Source organism: Esox lucius, chromosome 16 (assembly GCF_011004845.1).
Source record: "Esox lucius isolate fEsoLuc1 chromosome 16, fEsoLuc1.pri, whole genome shotgun sequence".
Classification (NCBI taxonomy): domain Eukaryota; kingdom Metazoa; phylum Chordata; class Actinopteri; order Esociformes; family Esocidae; genus Esox; species Esox lucius.
In genome coordinates this window covers 29,842,201-29,866,389 of record NC_047584.1, presented here as the reverse complement: position 1 = coordinate 29,866,389, position 24,189 = coordinate 29,842,201, and the positions used below count along the sequence as shown (strand labels likewise).

The 24,189-nt window shown below is 43.5% G+C and overlaps 1 protein-coding gene across 1 annotated transcript in view; it reads right to left on the bottom strand.

The window, feature by feature from the left end:
* The window catches only part of LOC105023500 (CUB and sushi domain-containing protein 3), a 254,024-nt gene that overhangs the window by 76,107 nt on the left and 153,728 nt on the right, over positions 1-24,189 (bottom strand). Inside the window, exons 36-43 of the mRNA XM_034286761.1 lie at positions 20,797-20,921; positions 20,480-20,576; positions 19,854-19,958; positions 11,811-11,929; positions 4,161-4,230; positions 1,828-1,944; positions 1,432-1,641; positions 234-422 (exon numbers count right to left, since the gene is read on the bottom strand). Coding sequence (XP_034142652.1) covers positions 234-422; positions 1,432-1,641; positions 1,828-1,944; positions 4,161-4,230; positions 11,811-11,929; positions 19,854-19,958; positions 20,480-20,576; positions 20,797-20,921 — 1,032 coding nt within the window. The remainder of the gene's footprint in view (positions 1-233; positions 423-1,431; positions 1,642-1,827; positions 1,945-4,160; positions 4,231-11,810; positions 11,930-19,853; positions 19,959-20,479; positions 20,577-20,796; positions 20,922-24,189) is intronic.

Genomic DNA, 24,189 nt, shown 5'->3' with positions numbered 1-24,189 from the left:
CCTGACATTGAACTACACCTTAAAATAATGCTGAAAAATATAATTTTCAAGATGATAAAAATGTAAAATGATAAAACGCCAAACATTCACTGAATACAGTCTTCTACAAAGGGGCGACAGGTGAGCCCGAATACACCTGCTACTCCTCTTTCCTCTGAAATCACCAAAGACAACGCCATTCTACACCGATACTGAAGACAAAGAATTCAAGAAGATTCAAAGTGAACAGTCACCTTCACACCGTGGTATGGGGTAGTTCCAGTTCCTACTTATTCCGTGCAGGCAGGTGAGGGACGCCTCTCCGATCAGGGAGTACCCAGGTAGGCATTCAAATGAGATAGTCAGGCCCACGCCGAAGTCTCCGCCTATCACCACGCCGTTACGGAACGGCCTCGGGTCAGGGCACCGCTGCAGCTCGTACGCTAAATGTCAACAGGAAACAGAAAGGGAATAGTTTGTAGTTCGTAGGCTAAATGTCAACAGGAAACAGAAAGGGAATAGTTCGTAGTTCGTAGGCTAAATGTCAACAGGAAACAGAAAGGGAATAGTTCGTAGTTCGTAGGCTAAATGTCAACAGGAAACAGAAAGGGAATAGTTCGTAGTTTGTAAGCTAAATGTCAACAGGAAACAGAAAGGGAATAGTTTGTAGTTCGTAGGCTAAATGTCAACAGGAAACAGAAAGGGAGTAGTTTGTAGGCTAAATGTCAACAGGAAACAGAAAGGGAATAGTTCGTAGTTCGTAGGCTAAATGTCAACAGGAAACAGAAAGGGAATAGTTCGTAGTTCGTAGGCTAAATGTCAACAGGAAACAGAAAGGGAATAGTTCGTAGTTTGTAGGCTAAATGTCAACAGGAAACAGAAAGGGAATAGTTTGTAGTTCGTAGGCTAAATGTCAACAGGAAACAGAAAGGGAATAGTTAGTAGATTTCCATGTTAGTGGTTACAGAGAAAAATCCACTGTAGATGATATTGTTGAATAAAATGGAACCAAAGAGCCGTAGAGAGTTCTAAAGGAATGGGACCAGAAGACATGGGCAAGGATTCACCTGTCAGGTGGTCCACCTTCGCCCAGCGCTGGGTGATGTGATCCGCCTATGAACTTAGTTGGGCAATAAAGTCCAACTTCTAACGCTACACCGGGGCTATTAAGGGCCAATATGTCAATTTGGGCCTCACCATCCAGACAGGCTATGAGACACACTGGGATAAAACCCAGGCTGAGGTGGTGCCTCAACACGGGGGTGTGGTGCCTTAAACCCCACAAGGTCCCTGTCCATAGTGGAAAACACTTCTAAGACTATGTCTGTCTGTCTGCCATAGACTCCCCGTGAACAGAAGTGATTCAACTGAATCCTTGGTTAAGCGGTTTAAAGCTCCTTGGTACCGATCAACCAACATCATGCTTTTAATTTTTGCTTCTATTATCCTTACCCTCATAGACGATGTGGAAGCCAGGTTTGTTCTGGGAGTAGTCACTGTGGAAGAAGAAGCTGGTCTCGTGGGTGGTACTGAACAGAGAGCCGGGCACCGCCGAACCACTGAACCTATCGATCACTGAGCCTGTCTCCAGACTGCCGCTCCGAACCTCCAAGTAGTCATGCACAGCTTCAGTGGAGAAGTTAAGAAACTGCAGGTGGATGCCTGGGATGGAAAAACACCAGGGAGGGCGGCAGGTAGGGAGGATGGCAGGTAAGGAGGAAGACCAAGGGAACGTAAAGAGGGCAGTGTTGTTAACGTCAAAGTTTTTTTTTTTACCTTGATGACGACAACGACAACAACAACAACAACAACAACAACAACAACAACAGAGGAACGACATGGACAGACCGAAGCCGATGGGTAGCTGGACCACCCAGGTGCAGTCCTGACTGCTGGGGTAGTTCCCTGGGAAGCCGGGGCTCAGGATCACCCCACTGTAGCCTGCCATGGAGCCACCACACTGAGCTGTGAACACACACGCGCACACACGTGTTACCGAGAGACACACACACACGGAGTGAGACATGGGGAGAAAGCATGTCTCTGTGTGTGTGTGTGCGCGTGTGTCCGACTGGGAGGGCGCACATTAAATGTCGAACGTTACACGTCAACGTTAAGGAACCGTACACATTTGTATTTTACATGACAGGTGCCTTTTGACATGGAAACAAACCGAAAAGTGTGTTTTAAATAGCATGAAAGGGATTGGCCGGCAGTCAGTCAGATCAATGCAGCTCCCAGCAAGAAACGTCACACTTCCCTGATTGCTAACTGCCTCTCTGCGGACTGGCACACAGACACACACACACACACACACACACACAGACAGACACAGACACACACACACACAGACAGACACAGACACACACTAAAGGCTGCTACCGCTGTGAAGCTTAAAGGGATAGTTCAGGATTTTGTCAATTAGGCCCTTCATCTATTTCCCCAGAGTCAGATGAACATGTGGATAACATTTTTAAATCTCTGCATGCAATTTGAAGGAAGCTGCTTTCAAACCCTTGCTGGCATACAAGCTGCTCTTTTAGACTTCCAGTCTTTGGTCTAAAGCTAGTTAGCCTTGGCTGGCAAGATCACCTCTAAATTCATTTGAAAGGGACGCACATACCTAAAAGTGGTATAACCACTTCATTTTACTCTGGGGAGGTAGATTAAGGGCATAATTGAAATCATGAATTCCCTCTTTTAACATATTTTTACATACACTGGCATATACTTTTCTCCTATGCTAATATCACTGCGTGATGCAATCAAACCAGCACTCACATGCACACTCCCGCTTTCTTTTTCTCTCTCTCACACACAAACACACACAGACAGCCACTAATGCACTCACACATGCAAACACTCCACGCGCACACCAGTCTTTATGTAAATAATTTTGTGTAATGCAATTAGAGGCTGCTGAGGTAAAATTATTCAACCTACAGTCTCGTTCCCTTCTGACAGATATTTTATGTGCGAAGTGCCGGGGAAGGGATTGTCAATGTGCGTGCTTGTGCACATGTGTGTTTGTGCGCGAGCAAGCGTTCTTCTGTGTGCATCCATCTGTGTCAGTGAATGCCTGTGTGTGTGTCCATCTTCATGCTTCTCATCGGTGGGGATTTCAACTGTGTTCTCAATGCAGAGGCTCTCGACCAGTCAATGTGGTTTTAACTTTGTTTTCAGTGCTGATGCTCCTGACCAATTAGTGTGGTTTTAACGGTGTTGTCAGTGCAAAAGCTCCTGACTAATTAGTGGGGTTTTCACTTTGTTCTCAGTGCTGAGGCCTCTGACCAATCAGTGGGGGTTTAACTGTGTTTCCAGTGCTGAGGCCTCTGACCAGTCAGTGGGGGTTTAACTGTGTTTCCAGTGCTGAGGATCCTGAACTATTAGTGTGGTTTTAATTGTGTTTCCAGTGCTGAGGCTCCTGACCAATCAGTGCGCTTTTAATTGTGTTTCCAGTGCTGAGGCTCCTGACCAATCAGTGCGGTTTTAATTGTGTTCTCAGTGCTGAGGCTCCTGACCGGTCAGGACGAAGGCAGATGACATGCAGCATTGCATAGTGAGCCATGTCATTTCCTCCCAAAAGAACACCATATGGAGCTAATTTAGGGCCTCCGTGACCATGGTGAACAGGTACACGCAGTGCAAAGCCATGATAGACACACAGGAGGAAATGAGGCAGACAAAGGTATTTCCGTCATGATGTTGATAAGCCTGTGGATTTGTTGCAACAGTGAACTGTAATGAAGCTAGCACGGTGGTACCACAACAGCGCTGGGCCACTTTAGCCCACTGTGGGCTGTGGAGACAGCACTGCCTAATCCTGGAAATCCTCCCTGCAAATCAGCCATAACCAGCCATCGAGCGGTTAAAACTGGCTCAACGGGGATATCAATTATGAGAACTGCGCAGACTTTACATACTCTTGCCGCCATGCAGTTTTCAATGGAAAGTCGTCTACATTCAAGACACATTTATACACACAACATACAATGAACTGGGGGCATTCACTCATTGATTGTTCATTTGGTGCATTATTATAATGCACTTGTTATTATCTACCTTACTGTAGTACAATAACAGACATGCAGCGATTGAATACATTAGACTTGTACAGAATTAATGCATTACTGTACTTCCGACGCGCATAGAATGATCACATTACAGAAGGCATACATTACCTAAGCACAGAGGCACAGGGTGATTCCATCGTCTGACGGGGCCTGGCATGCATGTTATGTACTCATTACCCTGCAGGGAACAACACCAACAAAACAAACAATTCAGCATTATACTGTGTGTGGGTGCACATCTGCGTCCCAAATCACCCCCTATTCCACATCTAGAGCAATACTATTCTATATCTAGAGCAATACTATTTCCATATCTAGAGCAATACTTGCAGTGCCATCTGGGATGCAGAAAAAAAAGAAAACCTAAAGTGAAGAAATATCAAACTTCTGGATTTGTTGACTTCACACAGCGGAAATGACATCTGCACGCTGTGCGGCGCAATAGTACGTAGAACAATAGTACGTAGAAAGTTGCATTGAAGTACACTTTCACTGTAATCATTCTCAAGGACTCTGCTGTAGAATAACAAGGTTTCTAAATTCCACTCCATTTCCTTAATAATGCACTACAGATGTATATGATCTACTGTGAACTCTGTTGAGGTAACTGATGTATAGTCAGTGAGCTTCTCCCCTGAGGTAACTGATTTAACATGATCTACTGTAAACTTCTCTGTTGAGGTAACTGATGTATAGTCTGTGAGCCTCTCCCCTGAGGTAACTGATTTAACATGATCTACTGTAAACTTCTCTGTTGAGGTAACTGATGTATAGTCTGTGAGCTTCTCCCCTGAGGTAACTGATTTAACATGATCTACTGTAAACTTCTCTGTTGAGGTAACTGATGTATAGTCTGTGAGCTTCTCCCTTGAGGTAACTGATTTAACATGATCTACTGTAAACTTCTCTGTTGAGGTAACTGATGTACTATAATCTACAGTGATCTTCTCTCCCAAGGTATCTGTTGCAATACGATCAACAAGTTCAGGACAGTATGAGGCCATTCCACAGGAATGGGCAGTACAGTTGTTATTGTGTTACAAGCAGTTTTAGAATGATATTTTGCGTTGAATGTTTTTTCGACCGTCACCTCCTAGCGACAGTAACTTCTTTTGTCTACAAATAATATTGTCTTTATTTGATGGGCGATGAAAATAAGCAAACCAACAGCTCTCTCTCCTCCTTTTGTCTCTTGCTCTCGTTTTAAGAGCAGCCCAGACCGGAGCCGTTGCTATGGAAATTTGCAAACAGAGGAATGTGCATGGAGCAAAGGCGTCCTTCAGTCAGAAACATGCAGCTAAATGGAGGAAGTAACTTCTAATTAAGGTGCAAAAATGAGCAACAGACTGGGCAGAGTTATTTTTTTTATCAGGACGGAACAGGAAAGTTGTTACATTATAGAGCTGTTGTAGTACCAGGACAGTACACGAATAAACAAAGATGCCATGAGAAGATGAGACAGCCCTGGTCTAAACATCCTTTCTCCATCATGACCTGCAACCATCCAGTTACTCTGGGTATTGGAATAACTGTCAGGGATTTTCAAATTCAACAGAATCTGTGGGCTGCCTGCTTGATCCTCCCATTGTTCACCGATAGCAAGTAGTTACAAACGGGTAGCTTCACGAGGGTCGTGAAATATTGTCATGATCAAAGTAATTATCTCCAAGAGAATTAAATGTGTTAGTAATTATCTGTGAACGGGGGAAAAAGGAAGCTAATGTCAGATGCCAGGAGGCATCTCTGTCATTCAAACATGGTGAATAGAAATGTGTTATAACAATGCTACCGGCAAATTCTGCCCCCTATACAGAACACTGGACAAAGGCAAAGAGGTTATTAGAGCAGAGAGAAGTTGGAGCAGAGAGAGGTTAGAGCAGAGGTAGATTATTAGTACAGCGAGTAGTTATTAGAGCAGCGAGAGGTTATTAGAGCAGCGACAGGTTATTAGAGTACAGCGAGAGGTTATTAGAGCAGCGAGAGGTTATTCGAGCAGAGAGAGGTTATTAGAGCACAGAGAGGTTATTAGAGCAGAGAGAGGTTATTCGAGCAGAGAGAGGTTAAAGTAGGGAGAGTTTAAAGAAGAGAGGTTGTTAGCGCAGAAAGAGGTTACTAAAGCAGAGAAGTAATTAGAGCAGAAAGAGGTTATTAGAACAGAGAAAGGTTATTAGAGCAGAGTATACCTATCATATATATATATATATCATAATAAGATTATTTTTAAGACAGAAGCTGTAAATATCAACAAGAAATGCCAATTCCGTAGCCCTACAGGTACATCAAAAAAAATTAATATCGTGGAAAAGTTACTTTTTTTCTGTAATTCAAATCAAAATGTGACACCTTCACATATTCTACATTTATTACACAGAAAGTGAAACATTTCATGCCTTTTCTGTTTCAGTCTTGATGATTACAGCTTACAGCTCATGGAAATCAAAAATCCAGTATCTCAAAATATTAGAATAAAAACTTTACAATACAGAAAATTTGACCTGAGAAGAGCTCTAATAGAGCTCCCTGAGCCTTCAATCTCTCAGTCTGTTTCAGTACACACAACCACAATCATGGGGAAGACTGCTGACTTGACAGTCATCCAGAAGACACTCATAGACACGCTCCATGAGGAGGGAAAGCCACAGAAGGTCATTGCTGAAAGGGCTGGCTATTCACAGAGTGCTTTACCAAAGCATGTTCATGGTTAACTGGAAGGGAAAGGTGTGGGAGGAAAAGGTTTAACAGCAAAAGAGATCACCGCAGCCTTGAGAGGATTGTCAAGCAAAGCCGATTCAAGAACTTGGGGGAGCTTCAGTGGACTGAGGCTGGAGTCAGTGCATCAAGAGCCACCACGCACAGACGTGTCCAGGAAATGGGATACAAGTGTCGCATTCCTAGTGTCAAGCCATTCCTGAACCAGCAGGACTTGGCACCTGCCACAGGGCCAAAACGACTGGCAACTGGTTTTCTGCCCATGGTATTACTGTGCTTGATTGGCCAGCCAACTCGCCTGACCTGAGCCCCATAGAGAATCTATGGGGTATTGTCAAGAGGAAAATGACCCAATAACACAAGACCCAATAACACAGACGAGCTGAAGGCCGCTATCAAAGCCACCTGGACTTCCATAACACCTCAGCAGTGCCACAGGCTGATTGCCTCCATGCCACAACGCATTGATGCAGTAATTCTTGCAAAAGGAGCCCCGACCAAGTATTGAGTGCATAAATTAACATCCTTAGGAAACCTTTGCAGGTGTTTTGAGTTAATTACCTGATTAGAGCTCTTCTCATTTCTGTATTATACATTTTTCTTTCTAATATTAATACATTTCTAAGATTTTTGATTTCCATGAGCTGTAAGCCGCAATCACCAAGACTGAAAGAAAAAAAGCTTGACATTTTTCATTTTAAGTGTAATGAATCTGGAATATACATTATGACGGTGTCACTTTTTGATGAGAATTACGGAGAAGAAAATCCACGACATTCTATTTTTTTTAGATGCACCAGTATATCCAATTATTAAGGTTACGTTTCATAATGTTTGTTAACCTTTATTAAGCGTCTATATATTCCTGCAACCAGTCACTTCTCATCATGGTTAACATTTTACTTCCAGTCATTCCATCTATAGACCTACTTTATATTTAGCAGCCCAGCAACACATTTTTACCCCGCCTTTCTTTCCCTTTAGATTCATGATTATTATTTTTTTTATAATCTCTTACCCCGATGCAAAATTATCAAAAAGTAATGTCCCGAGAAGAAAGTTAGCCCTCCTTAATTATGCAGAAGTTACATTTCAACAATTCATTAGCAGAGTCAGTCTAGGAGACAAGCTGTGGACAGCTTTGTAGCGCTGAAATATGAAGCAGCAGCTGTGACACATTCACACGGAGGTGGAAAGCTGATGGTGTTGAAGCTAAGAGTTGGCCTAATTCATTTCAACTATTGACTTAGCTAACAACAAGAGGGCTTTGTTGGTGCCTATTTCTTCTTGTTTGAGAAATAAAGTAGTCCTCCCTGTTTGACAGGGACAATTTATGCTATCCATAGATTTGCTGGCAGCTAAGTCCACCAATACTGTCACAGCGCACTTCTTCAACAGTCTATGAAGAGATTCTTTAAAGGGTTGGAGTTAAAGGAGGATGTGAGGGTAAACCAAGCCCTTTGTAAAAGAAAACGGAGCGTAAAGGATTGCCTGCCTATAATAATCTTTATTACTTATTAAATAAATTAAGAAGGGGCCTGGTTAAAGGCAGTGTTCCACATTTAACAATGCTTTTATGTGAGGCCTTAGGTTAAAAACAAGCTTAAAACAAATGCTGAGAAAAACACAACTCCCGAAGAATATGGTGACGTCTTGGCTTCATCTCGATGATATTCAGAGGCTGAACTGTGGCCTTTAGTACTAAAGGACACAACAGATACATTTCAATTTCTGTATCAGCTATTAACTATCTGAAAAGAGAATATGTTTATGCTCATTTAAAACCAGCCTGGTGTAAACGTCTTATTTTTTCAGAGAGTTAAAATGTAGCCATTAAATAAAACAACAGATGTGTAGTTAGTAGTAGTAGAAGCTTATATCTTTCCGTGGGCCTCTGGGTGGCAAATTAAACTGCTAAAGGATGCCATGCTTATACGCATAAGGGAAAAATAGTTATTTTGCAAACGATGTGACTTCAGGGGCATACTGTACGAGTTACACAGGGCATTTATGTATCCTCTTTGAAACGTCTGAAATGAAACAATCCCATATGTATGGTTTTATGTACATTTGTACATCTTCTTTGATAGCTTGTGTTGTCAAAATAAAACAGATTGGCCAGATGCTTGCACAATAACCATGGACTGAAAATGCCAACCTCGCAATGCGGCGGCCCTCACCCCAGCTGTCCTTACGTCATGTCATTAGAAACTAATCTGACTAAGGAACACAATGCCTACAATGAATTTTTCTCCATTTAGAATTTGGTGATTATCGTGGCCTTGGGGTGTTCCGGCAGTTTGGGTCACGGCATTCAGTGCGGCGTGGGTTTGAATCCAACTTTTTCACCAGAAAGTTATCTTCTATTTTCTTCTGACTTTCACCACCTACCTGTCGAATAAAACAGTGCCTGAAAAAATATCTGTAAAAAAAATAAATAATAATTTTGTGGAAAACAAAACAACCCTGCTCCTCTGGCTCTGAATGACTCATCTGCACGAAACCTTACATGGCGACGCCACGGACAGAGACGGCTCAACACAATATTTTCATCTATACCTAAGACAAAATCCATGTTCTTTTAACCACCAAGTTTTCAAGTAAGCATGTTCTCACATACAAATGCATAAATCATTCAAGATTATTCAAGATTATTATAATATTTGGTGAGCACTGTGCAAACAGTCTGCCCTCAACATGTGCAAGAACAAACATGTCGACCAAAAGGTGGCGCTATAACTGGCAGATTCTTATACCTCTAAATCTACAGTGGGGAGAACAAGTACTTGATACACTGCCGATTTTGCAGGTTTTCCTACTTACAAAGCATGTAGAGGTCTGTATCATAGGTACACTTCAACTGCGAGAGACGGAATCTAAAACAAAAATCCAGGAAATCACATTGTATGATTTTTTTAATAATTAATTTGCATTTTATTGCATGTCATAAGTATTTGATCACCTACCAATCAGTAAGAATTCCAGCTCTCACAGACCTGTTAGTTTTTCTTTAAAAAGCCCTCCGGTTCTCCACTCATTACCTGTATTAACTGCACCTGTTTAAACTCGTTACCTGTATAAAAGACACCTGTCCACACACTCAATCAAACAGACTCCAACCTCTCCACAATGGCCAAGATCAGAGAGCTTTGTAAAAACATCAGGGATAAAATTGTAGACCTGCACAAGGCTGGGATGGGCTACAGGACAATAGGCAAGCAGCTTGGTGAGAAGGCAATAAGTGTTGGCGCAATTATTAGAAAATGCAAGAAGTTCAAGATGACGGTCTGGGGCTCCATGCAAGATCTCACCTCGTGGGGCATCAATGATCATGAGGAAGGTGAGGGATCAGCCCAGAACTACACAGCAGGACCTGCTCAATGACCTGAAGAGAGCTGGGACCACGATCTCAAAGAAAACCAATAGTAACACACCACGCCGTCATGGATTAAAATCCTGCTGCGCACGCAAGCTCCCCCTGCTCAAGCCAGCGCATGTCCAGGCCCGTCTGAAGTTTGCCAATGACCATCTGGATGGTCCAGAGGAGGAATGGGAGAAGGTCATGTGGTCTGATGAGACAAAAATAGAGCTTTATGGTCTAAACTCCACTCGCCGTGTTTGGAGGAAGAAGGATGAGTACAACCCCAAGAACACCATCCCAACCGTGAAGCATGGAGGTGGAAACATCATTCTTTGGGGATGCTTTTCTGCAAAGGGGACAGGACGACTGCACCGTATTGAGGGGAGGATGGATGGGGCCATGTATCATGAGATCTTGGCCAACAACATCCTTCCCTCAGTAAGAGCACTGAAGATGGGTCGTGGCTGGGGCTTCCACCATGACAACGACCCAAAACACAAAGACAGGGCAACTAAGGAGTGGCTCCGTAAGAAGCATCTCAAGGTCCTGGAGAGGCCTAACCAGTCTCCAGACCTGAACCCAATAGAAAATCTTTGGAGGGAGCTGAAAGTCCGTATTGCCCAGCGACAGCCCCGAAACCTGAAGGATCTGGAGAAGGTCTGTATGGAGGAGTGGGCCAAAATCCCTGCTGCAGTGTGTGCAAACCTGGTCAAGAACTACAGGAAATATATGATCTCTGTAATTGCAAACAAAGGTTTCTGTACCAAATATTAAGTTCTGCTTTTCTGATGTATCAAATACTTATGTCATGCAATAAAATGCAAATTAATTACTTAAATGTAATTTTCTGGATTTTATTTTTAGATTCCGTCACTCACAGTTGAAGAGTACCTATGATAAAAATTACAGACTTCTACATGCTTTGTAAGTTTGAAAACCTGCAAAATCGGCAGTGTATCAAATACTTGTTCTCCCCACTGTATGTGACTCAAGCTGATGAAATCTGGCACTAATGCTAAGGGATATGAGTCCTGCTAAAAAACATTGGACACACTGGCACAATTTGGTATAACATTTGGTGAATTTTTGTTCTGTTATAGAGATCTGGCGCTTGCGAAATTACACTGATTGTATCTGACCTGCTGGCACATTAAAACGGGTGGGCAAAATTTTTACTGTTGCCTGGTTTCACTAACCGCCTTTCACCAAAAGACTTCACAAGCAACATTTTGTCTTGACTACATGCAAATGTTCTCTATTCAACGCACAGAGAGACAGACAGAAACACCATTTTTATCATGTTATTTTCATTTAGTTGATTATACACTAAACAGATGTGTTACAAATGTTGTTCCTTTTGTAAGACAGGGCTCCTGGTTGCCCCAAACCACTCAGGTACTCCAGCACATTGAATAAGGTACCAGTATTGAGCTGTGTAAAGTGAAAACATGCATTTGAGTGTTTCCTACAGTTTAAAATGTGTGTGTGTATAACAAAGAAAGTACATGTTTTATCTATTTATTTATTTTTTATCTTGCAACACAAACTGAAACCTTAGTATATTCCCTGGATCTGTATATCATTACTGGGGTATTTACATCAGACACAGTCTGCCTTCCAGGATGGTAGCGGAGTGATATTTCAGATTTTCTTCCCAACTGTGTGTGTGTGTGTGTGTGGCTGCTCACCTGCAGGGAGTAGCCTTGGTTGCACTGAAAGGAAACCATATCGCCCACGGTGAAGCGCTCGCCCACTTTGATACCGTTGAGGGGGGGTTGCGGTTCCGGGCATGAATCCAAACCTATTGCTTAGGACAGAGTCAGAACACACACAGGGCAACAGAGTCAGAACACACACGGGGCAACAGAGTCAGAACACACACGGGGCGACAGAGTCAGAACACACACGGGGCAACAGAGTCAGAACACACACGGGGCAACAGAGTCAGAACACACAAGGGGCAACAGAGTCAGAACACACGGGGCAATAGAGTCAGAACACACACGGGGCAAAAGAGTCAGAACACACACGGGGCAATGGAGTCAGAACACACACGGGGCAACAGAGTCAGAACACACACGGGGCAATAGAGTCAGAACACAAACGGGGCAATGGCAACCACTTGTCTGGACTTAAGGATCGTGCAGGGCCGTAAAGAACACACAAACATTTCACAATGACCGTAAAAGCCGCACAACACCGCTTAGGCCATTACAGTGCTATTTCTTTTCATGGGGTGTATTAGGATTTGGCAGGTAAACATTTGTTAAACATTTAGGGGAGGGGGGCAGGCCTGCTGCACATGCACTTGATTTTATAACATAACAAATGACTGTTGAGAAGATTTGATGAAAACAAATGGTAACAAATGGCCTTGAGGCTCCAGGTCAGCAAGGATACAAGTACAAAAGAACTTCCCAGGAGCACCCACACGTCCTGTGACTAAGCTGTTGAATAGGGTTGAGGCATGACCATGAGCTTGTGCCAACAGAAAGTCTCCCAAGACTATTGAAACAGGGCTTTTGGCTTAGCTTTGGTGGCCTAGTGGGGAAAGAATTTCACAGATTTAAAGGGACATTGTGTAGAATCCTGCCTCTAACAATAACACGAATTGTCTCATCCACGTCCTTGCTAACCGAACAAGACCTAAATAGTACTAACTAGTACAGGGTGGTTTAGGGTGGGGGAATAGTACTAGCTAGTCCAAGGTGATTAAGGTTGGGGAATAGTACTAACTAGTCCAGGGTGGTTTAGGGTGGGAAGGATAGTACTTTGAGTGTTTAAAGCAAGTATAAGGACATTGATAGACAAAATGACAAGAAAGTTACATTTTTAGAAACTAAAACGTCTTAACACTAACTGCAGATGTGTTCTCTGTGCATGCTCTGTGTCCTCTATGTGACCTCTGGGCATGCCCTGTGTCCTCTATGTGTCCTCTGTGTGTCCTCTGTGTGTCCTCTATGTGACCTCTATGTGACCTCTATGTGTCCTCTATGTGTCCTCTATGTGTCCTGTATGTGACCTGTATGTGACCTGTATGTGACCTCTTTTAATGCTCTGTGTCCTCTGTGCATATATTGTATCCTCGGAGCGTGCTCTGCGTCCTCTGTGCATGCTCTATTGGGGCTCCATATGTGCTCTGTCTCAAGATCTCACGGAACCATGAAACCCAATTTAGAGGATTTACACAATTTAGAGGATTTAACGTTAGTGCTGACATGCACTAATGTTAAATAATGGAGGGATTGCCAATTGTTCTTTTGCCATTGTTTTAATCACTTGAAAGGATCACATTTTACTTTTACCTTACTTTCACCCCTGATCCTAGTGATGGACAGATAGTAGCATTTTCTTTCAGCAGTATTTATTTGCTTTTCCAAAGTGTATTTTTCCAGGCAATCGCATTTTTTAGAAAATGCAAAGGCCAATTTCAGCTGCTGTTAAAGGTCCATTTCAGCAGCTGACACTCGGCAATTCTGTTTCAAATATTCCACACGTGCTTTCACAGGCCCTTTTTATTCAGCCTAAACTTCAACCGCATATGTCTCATACTACATGATGGTGAAAAGAATGGAACAAGATAAGGTTTGTTTTCTTCAAGAACGCTTCACAATATCTGTTGATGAGCTGATAAGATTTTCAGCGGATATCGTTGTAGCGGGAATTCACAAAAATTTAGCATTCATTTGGATCACCAGCTCCGGGCCCACTCTAATCCCTGCTCATGGGCCCGTTCTGAGGGGTGAGAGAGCGGAGAGGAGAGGCACTGACTTTAAGTGGTGTTCTAAAAGCCTAAAACAAGCACAAAAACAAAAAAAAAACATTCAAAAACAATTCAAAGAGTCATGTATGGAACAGTATGCTATCCATCATCTCAACAGGCAATTATGGGTAGTCCAAATCTGGGTGAGTATGCTGTGAGCGTGCAAGGTCCGCTGCAGAGGGTTGCGACAAGCAGCGGCGGATGAGATGCATACAAGGCACGGGTGTGGGATCGTTATTCGACCCGGTTCGCCAAAGTTTGGAAATCCTCCTGCGGAGACAGGAAATGCGGATCTCTCCGTTCGACATGCTGTTTCTGAAGTCACGACTACAAATGTTAAACATCGAAGTACACAAAACAAAGTGTGCGTGTGAATTTGTGCCATAGGTGACCGATTTAAGATCCAGCATCTGCAAGGGGATCGGACGGGGAGCCGGTGGACGGATGTGAAAGGCGACCGGTGAGAAAGAGGTCAAATTAACCATAAAAGGGTAACAAGCAGCAGGTGCACAGAGTGAACAGCGCCAGGAATTGCCCTGGTCATGTTCCACCTCTGACCACACCGGGAAAAGTGCATCGAGTAAAGGCAAAACGAGTGAAAACCTTTTACTTCTGTAACAAGACAGACATTTTGAAAAAACTCTAAACATTTTCTACGCACTCTAAATCAGGCTACCGTGTCAACACATGGGCAGCATTTTTCTGTCACTTAGCCTGGACACTTGCTGGTTTTGCTGACATTCCACCTCTGTACTGTCATACAAGGAGTGCAAGGTTGGATTAACCTACTGGCACCCAGGCTAAGTTGAGTAAGATGGGAAATTATCTGTTCATGCTGCTTAGTGGTTAGTTGACAGGAGTGAGGGGTAAGAATATTGTTGCACATTTTTAATTTGATCATCCTATAGTTCAGGAATAATTCTGCACAAAAGAAAGAAGTTCATGTTCTCTCTTGCAGGTCATAAAAAGGCTTCTTAAACAGTCTGTGTCCCCGGTGTACGTCCATAATGTAAAGCTCGATTTAAACGAATCAAAATGCCCTGTTGCTGCAGGATTCCTGTCCTGCCGCGTGAGACATGCTTGAACAGCACCGGTAAGTGTTGGCTGAGGGGTTGATAAGAGCATCTGAATACAGCATGTTCTTCGCCACGGGTGGGTGAGTAGGGCTGAGTGGCACCCACAGTCGCAATGCCCCCCTAAGAGCCAAGATGCCTGCGGGGCCAAGGAGATTGGAGAGTGGATGAAAACCATTGGAATATAAAGTGTCGGTCGTGCAGGCTGTCCCCGAAGGAACGGAACCCAACGACAGCATCTAATGTAAGCTTTGTCAGATTCTTTCAGATTACTCACACTCCTAACACACATGGAGAGCTTTGCTGTCGTCAGAACAGGCGCGCATTAGCATTCAAAATATTATGTCAGAGAGCATTTCTTAGGTTAGCAGTTTTTTTTTTTGTCACTGCCTCACTCTACAGACACAAATCCCTGACTGCAGCGGTGTATCTTGATACCAACACGATACCAACAGTGCCCTCACACAGGGCAGCGGAAATTGGGTTAGCACCACTGGTAGCGCGGATGTTTGATTCGGTTGCCTTGTCTCGTCGTGCTCTAAAGACTCCTGTAAGTTGACTAACGGAGGAAGACTAATCTGCAGAAGCACACAGCGAGCCAGCCTACACCCTGAGGAGCGCTGTTTATTTTAGACGAGCTGACAATATTGGCACGAGTGCATCGTCAATCACTGGTGCATAGCAGAGGCCTTTATCTTCACAGAAGTATTGTACTATATTGTGTGTCTTCATCGGCCTGGACCGCTGTTTGGGCCGGTCCAGGATTTGATTCTTTTTAGTTATCTCAGTTTAGGGTTGTACATGTGGTATAAAGAAAACAATGCTGCTAATATCTTCTGTCATGTAACTTTCGTGAAATTGTGTAAAAGGTCTTCATGCCGCCCCCAGCCCCCACAAGTGGAAACCCAAACATCCCTAAACTACAGCACCCCACCAATGTGATTAGGCTAAAGATAGTCCTACATTCTTTAATATTAAGGGATTGCTTTTTACCTCAGGTTTCCCAACTAAATAATAATAATAATAATACATTATATTTATATAGCGCTTTACAGGGACCTAAAGACGCTATTCCAAAGTGACATGGAACAGAAAACAAACAGAAACAAAATAAATACTATGAGATCACAACAAAGATTGAGAGTGTGGGATTTGGCAAGGCTATGGGTAGGCGATTTTGAACAGATGAGTCTTGAGGCATTGCTGGAAGATGGGGATAGTCTCAGAGTCACGGATGGTTTCAGGGAGAGAGTTCCAGAGATGAGGAGCAACCTTTGTGAATGCCCTGTCACCAAAGCCTTTGAGCTTGGACTTGGGGATTATGAGGTGGCCTGCAGTACTGGAACGGAGTGTGTGTGTTGGTGGATATGGAAGAAGAAGGTCAGAGAGGAAGGCAGGGGCGATATTGTTTAGGGCTTTATATGTCAGTAGGAGGATCTTGTAGTTGATGCGTTGGGAGATAGGAAGCCAGTGTAACTCACAGAGGATAGGGGTGATATGCTGCCGGGACTTGGTGTGAGTGAGTAGTCTGGCTGCTGAGTTTTGAACCATTTGTAACTTATGGAGGGATGTAGATTTGATGCCGGTGAGTTGGGAGATGTAGTAGTCAAGACGGGAGGTTATGAATGCATGTATTAGGGTTTCAGCAGCAGGACGGGAGAGGGAAGGTCTGAGTTTAGAGATGTTGCGAAGATGGAAGAATGAAGATTTTACAGTCTGTTTGACATGCTGATCAAAGCAGAGTGTGGAGTCCAGAATAACGCTAAGGTTACGTGCGTCGGGGGATGGAGAAACATCATCGATGCTGAGACTGAAGGTGCCAGTTTTGGTGAGGGTGGATTTGGTTCCAATGAGTAGAAGTTCTGTTTTGTCACTGTTTAGTTCGAGGAAGTTGTCCTTCATCCATGCTTTTATTGCAGTCAGACAGGATTCAATATGGGTCAGAGGTGGGTTGGTGAGAGACTTGGTGGCTAGATATATTTGTGTATCATCAGCATAGCAGTGGAAATTTAGGTTGAAGTGGCAGAGGATTTGTCCAAGGGGAAGGATGTAGATAATGAAGTTTAGGGGACCAAGTACTGAGCCCTGGGGGACACCTTGAGTGACTGTAGCTGAGTCTGAGTTTAGGCCTTTGACTGAGATGAAAGGGGTTTGGTTAGTGAGATAGGAATAGAGCCAGGCCAGTGCAGTTCCCTCAACACCCAGCCCCTCGAGCCTGGCGAACAGAATCTTGTGGTTAACTGTGTCAAAGCAGCACTCAGGTCCAGGAGAATCAGGATGTTGAGGGAACCAGCATCAGCAGAAAGGAGAAGGTCATTGATGACTTTGAGGAGTGCAGTTTCTGTACTATGGATTGGCCCGAAACCAGACTGAAGAGGCTCATACAGACTGTTTTTGAGGAGGGAGACTTGGAGCTGTGAGACAACAATTCTTTCAAGAGTTTAATCCAGGAAGGGGAGGTTGGAGATGGGGCGGAAATTGTTAAGGATGGTGTTGTTTAGTCCAGGTTTCTTTAGGATGGAGGAGACAGCAGCAGCTTTGTAGCAGGAGGGGACAATACATTTGGTGAGGGAGAGGTTGACTATGCTTGTGATGTGTGAATGTGGTTATCGATGGCTTGCAAAGGAAAGTTGAAGAGCAGGAACAGAAAATAGTTGCCATGAGTAATGGATGCTTTCAAGACAGAATTTTTCCAGATAAAAGGAAACTACCACAAAACCACAAGCTGGAAGTTGATAGAGTCCAGGTGACCGTTTCACCGCTGGGCTAGGTGGAAATGTTTTGAAAGCATGCCCTTCATTCAAACAGTTTGAATACAAAAGAAGCAATCAACCATTATTAATGGGCGATCAGCAGGACAATGGAATCTCTGAAAGCATGTGGGAAGTCTTGGTGGTGTGCTAGACGACCGCAATCATGACAAAAGTCTTTAAATAGATTTTCTTCTAAATTAATTGGAGGAAACCCCAGCTGTTTTAAAGAATGTAACTGTAATCCCAATTAAAAGTAATCCAGGGTGATTACTTAATCCATGTTTTTCCTGCCTTTCAGTGCTACACAGCCCTGTATATATACCTGGTTAGCCAGACCATGTATTTGCAGGTTGTGTGAGTAAATCACGCGAACCGAGAGATGTTGTGATAATATATGGATGAGAGGCTCTGGGTTATAATCTCCTACTGAGAAGCCAGACAGACCAGCAGCTGAGGAGGGTCTGGTAGGCTTGGTACGAGCACATCCATAGGTGGTAATCTCCATTGCTAGGAAAATGTTTGAGTTCAGATTTTCTTGCATTTGTACATTTTAGTCATTTAGCAGGGCGCCCTAATCCAGAGTGAGTTAAATAAGCAATTACAGCAGGGTTAATTGTCTCGGTCAAGGACGGATCAACACACATATAAAAGCAATGCTGCAATTCAGTTCCTTACCGTAAAGTGTATTTACCGTAAAGTGCACCAATGCGTTACAACAACTGTAGCTCAATGGATCGTAGAGGTTTTGATTCCCACGTGGGACCAAAGTTCAAAACGTTTTTTTTCGTCATTTGCAATAACAAGTCACGGCAAGGAAATGCTTGGTTTTCCTACTCCCGACAGTACAGTTAAAAGTTAAAAAGTAACAGTAATTATAATTAAAAGAAAAAAGATAACACAAGCAATCAGTTATAACACCATACAAAAACAAACATCAATAATAATAACAACACAACTATACAAACGTAGTGCAATGTAAAAGTGGCATGAATGCATGATATAAGTGGCAGATGTGCATGGACTATGGGTGGAAGGGAAGAGGGGTTCCCGAGTTGAGCAGACCAGTATGGACACAGTAAAATCGCTCTGGATGACTGCGTCTGCTTAACTACCTTAAAGTCCATGTGACGGTGGGACAAAAAGCCAGCTAAAACGAGGGACAATGGTGCAGAGTGAGCGAGATGGACGGACGTGAGAAGGTTGGGGGGGGGGGCTTGTCAACGCACAGTCAACAGCCAAAATGAGGGAAACACAAACACCAAGTGTTTTAATAGAATGCTCGGCACGACCAGGCTCCAAAACATCTTCAATGAGCCATTGCATTGATACCACTATGGCTGGTGCAAATGTCCCCCTCGGGGTGTTTATGTTTTCCAAGGGACCTCCTGTATGAGCCTAGTTAAACTTGTATTTACAGGGGGCTAATGTCTCATCCATCCTGGTCTCCCCATGATTCCTACGATGTCTGGAACGTTCTGCCGATTTTGTTGTTGGCATTGGAAAACGCCATGGTGCATCACTGTTCAGTGACCGCTAGTTCTATGGGGATGAGGTGCGTTGTCTTTAGAAACACAACAAACGGGATGGTAAACACAACAAAAGGAATGGTAATATTTACCACATGCGTTGCCCACTTGGCATTGTTATACGTGACCCTAAGGTTAATATGTTTTGACAATGTGTGCGATACACAGGGTTAAGGATTCTGAAATCTGTAATCCAGATTAAATCAGGTGTGTCCCTCAACAATTTGCAATCCAGATTAAACCAGGTGTGTCTCTTCACACTGTGTAATCCAGATTAAACCAAGTGTGTCTCTCTTCACACAGTGTGATCCAGATAAAACCAGGTTGTCTCTCTCTTCACACTGTGTAATCCAGATTAAACCAGATTGTTTTTCTTTTTACACTGTGCGATCTATATTAAACCAGGTGTCTCTCTTCACACTGTGTAATCCAGATTAAACCAGGTGTGTCTCTTTACCCTGTGTAATCCAGATAAACCAGGTGTGTCTCTTTACCCTGTGTAATCCAGATTCAACCAGATGTGTTTCTCTTTGCAGTGTGTGTGATCCAGATTATACCAGGTGTGTCTCTCTTTACACTGTGTAATCCAGATTAAATCAGGCGTGTCTCCTCATACCTGTGTACTCCAGGTGGAACCCGGCCGCAGACACACTGATGTCCGACTGGAAGGTCAGGTAAAGGTTGTTGGAGGTGCTGTTCAGGAGCTGGGGGATGGTGGTACCTGAAGACACAGCCAATGCAAACAACAGAAAGAACAAGATGGCACTTTCCTGTAAATTCTCAAAAGAGTCCTAGCCGAAGGTAGTCCATTTCATAGGGAATAGGGTGTCATTTACAACAACCATATTGTGTGCACACCCATTGTCTTTGAGAACGGTCTGGTACTGTATTCTCTGAAGTTGTAGTTTTAGACAACCCTGTTTAGAGCAATCAGGTCTTCATCAGGGGAAGAATAGTGGCAGCCATTGTTATGGCGTTCACCACAGTGTTCCCGAAGCCGCATTTTTCATTTCTTGAATCGTCAGAGATTCTAAGAACTCCCCGTGGGATATTCTGAGAACTCTTTTTAAAGGGCATGCCAAATGTCGCCCCCCCGCCCGTTTCACCCCATCACATCCATCAGTTCTTGTACTGAGTGTTCCATTCAGACATAACTTACATTCTGAAAATATTTCACCTTTTTCTCACCTGAATAGCGGCCCTGCATACCATCCTCCCACGCGCACACGCACATACACACACCTGAATAGCTGCCAAGCCTTGGAGCGTTGCCATCAACGCCATCAAAAAAGTCCAATGAGTCCCAGTTGTGTTCCGTGGCAAAAGTTACGACTTGGATCTGAAAGACAGTAAAGAAGAAAGACATTAGTGGATAAAAACACTTTCTATATTCAATGAAACAAAAACTCATCAATAATTGCACACATTCAATATATATATATATTTTTTTACAAATGTCTATACTAAGTTAGAATTCCCATTCCATTAAAGTTTAATCCTTAAACCCTTTTTAAACTATCAAACATCTTGTCCGTAAAGTTGCCTGCTGCATTCCTCACTTGGATGCCTGCTCCCTCTGGCACAGAGACCCTCCACACACAGCTGAGGTAGTTGGCATAGGACTCAGGGTAACCAGGGGACAGGATGGTGCCTTTACTAGACGTCAGCACTCCTCCACAGGGAACTGAAAGAGAGAGTGAGAGGGCAGAGAGCGACGGGGAGAGAAACAGAGGAGAAAAGGAGAGGGAGAGAAGAGGAAGAGGGAGGATGATGTGGGGGGGGTGGAAATCATGCAAAGCTGTGTGAGAGAGAGACAGGCTTGCGCACGCACCCGCAGACACACACACACACAAAGCAAGTGACAACCTGAGGAAGGGAGAGACGACACTGAATCATGACAGGAAAAATGTCCCCACGGCCCAGAGCCACACCTCAATGTCCCCACGGCCCAGAGCCACAACTCAATGTTCCCACAGCCTAGAACCACACGTCGATGTTCCCACAGCCCAGAACCACATCTCAATGTTCCCACAGTCCAGAACCACATCTCAATGTTCCCAGGGCCCAGAACCACACCTCAATGTTCCCAGGGCCCAGAACCACACCTCAATGTTCCCACAACCCAGAACCACATCTCAATGTTCCCAGGGCCCAGAACTACATCTCAATGTTCCCACAGTCCAGAACCACATCTCAATGTTCCACAGCCAAGAACCACATCTCAATGTTCGCAGGGTCCAGAACAACATCTCAATGTTGCCACAGCCCAGAACCACATTTCAATGCTCATGTTCATTCCACTAAAACAAAAACCAAATATTTGCAAAATGAGACTAAATAAAGTTAGGTCCCGGTTTTTCTGTTCTTTAACTAGCAAAAAACGTGGAGGGCCTTCCCGAGCTTTGTTCAATATAAACTTTATTTGATTAAACATTTAGCAAATAAAACATTTGGTTTGGTGGAATTAATAGACCCCAGGCTGCAGTGAAATAGACATTTTATTGCCAAAGCTCTTAGGCAGGACGGGTTCAATAAATGTTCAGTGGTGAGTCAGCAAGTGATTGAATACATTACACATGTTCTGAGGAAACAAAATGTCAGACAGTACAGTGTATGGAATGGAATCGTCAATCAGGCGTGACTATCCAAACCGTTGTGCTGGTCTTACCATTTTTGTCGTGTTGATATTTCATTACACAGCAATCGAATATTAACAATGCAAGCAACAGGATTAGCATTAAATTCCCAAACCAGTCTCTACTTTCCCATTTTCAAAGGCTTCTGGGATGGTAGTGTGTTTGAATGTGACTCTCAGTCACTAAATTATCCACACCGCTCTTTCCCAGGGCATTTTCAGCCCACTACCCGGCATGAAAGTCAGTGTGGTCACAAGGCCTAACTCGCCTTTCAGCTACATCCTGCGAGAAAAGCATGTTTGAATGTGACTCCCATCAAAGTGAATGGATGATCGACTCATTCCTGGACTAGCTGCAGGTTACACAGCAAGTTATCCACACACAGACAAGCACACACACACACACACACACGTGCACAAACACACACACAATAGATAAGTTATCTTGACTAATCTCTTCTTCTAGATTCATGTTTGGGGTTTTGACCATGGCACTCTGAGTCACCTCTGACTCCGTCACCATGAAGCCCTGCCTCCTCCATCATGTACATTCATGAGGTTCCTCCATCCATTGCTCATATATCATCTATCCATTACCTGTTAATGATCTATTCAGCCTGGTAATCTTCCTAATCAAAACCCAGCCTGTCCGTCAGCAGTCTCACAGAATGACAACAGCTTCCCAAGCCGGCTCCAATACAGAAACCACAATGACAGAGTCATCCATGCAACTCACATCCACCCGTGGGTTTCATTCATCATCCGTTAATGACACCCAGGGATGACTTCAGCCTTTTGGGCGTATCGCGGCATACTTGTTTACTGCAAATCTACACATTTCTTTCTGTTGTTTGCCACGTTGGACAGAGAGAAAAATGGCAATGTTGGCAGAGACAAAAATTCAGTTTCCATTTACCAGTGCTGTCCCTTTCATCCACTCACCTTCCCTGTCCCTCTCATCCTTTCATCTCTCCTGTCCCTCTCATCCATCCACCCCTCCTGTCCCTCTCATCCATCCACCCCTCCTGTCCCTCTCATCCATCCACCCCTCCTGTCCCTCTCATCCATCCACCTCTCCTGTTCCTCTCAACCATCCACCTCTTCATCTAATTCTTAATTTGATGGATTAGCAGACCTCCTGTCTGTCCAAAGTCTGACAGGAACCCAGTAGTCTGCCAGGTGGAATGGTACATTCTGAATAGTCTTCCAGTGTGGATGTTATATTCTGAATAGTCTTCCAGTGTGGATGTTATATTCTGAATAGTCTTCCAGTGTGGATGTTATATTCTGAATTGTCTTCCAGTGTGGATGTTATATTCTGAATAGTCTTCCAGTGTGGATGTTATATTCTGAATTGTCTTCCAGTGTGGATGTTATATTCTGAATAGTCTGAAAGTGTGGATATTACATCCTGAATAATCTGCCAGTGTGGATGTTACATTCTGAATAATCTGCCAGTGCGGATATTACATTCTGAATAATCTGCCAGTGCGGATGTAACATTTTTAATAGTCTCCTAGTGTAGATGCTGCATTCTGAATAATCTTCCAGTGTGGATGTTACATATTGAATAGTCTGCCAATGTGGATGTTACATTCTGAATAGTCTGCCAGTGTGGATGTTACATTCTGAATAGTCTGCCAGTGTGGATATTACCTTTGGAATTATCTGTCAGTGAGAATGTTAGAACAACTACATATTTTAAAAACACAAAAAAAACAAAGGCATAAATTACTTCAATTGCATTTAGCACCGTCAAGCTACAGGGTGTCAATGACCACCGCACATTAAAAGACAGAAAGCATCTTATTGTAAAACACCTGTATACAAAACAGTTGGGACGCTGTGTAAAATGGAAATAAAAACAGAATGCAAAGAAGTGCAAATCATATAAAGAACAGAAAGTTGTACCACATTTGATGCCAGCAACACATTTAAAAAAAAGCTGGGACAGGGGCAATAAAAGACTGAAAAGGTTGTGCAATACAAAAAGGCACCAGGTGGAACAACTCAGAACTAATTAGGTTAATTGGCCACAGATCAATAACATGATTGGGTATAAAATCCCAGAGAGGATGAGTCTTTCAGAAGTATAGATGGGGAGGGGTTCACCACTCGGTGAAAGACTGCGCAGGCAAACAGTGCAAAAACATTTCTCAACATTTCTCAATATCATTTACGGTACAAAATATCATTAAAAGATTCAGAGAAAACATGTAATAAACATGCCCCTGTCCCAACGTTTTTGAAACAGGTTGCTGGCATCAAATTCCAAATGGGCATATTCAGGTTCCACGTTCAACACTAAACACTATAA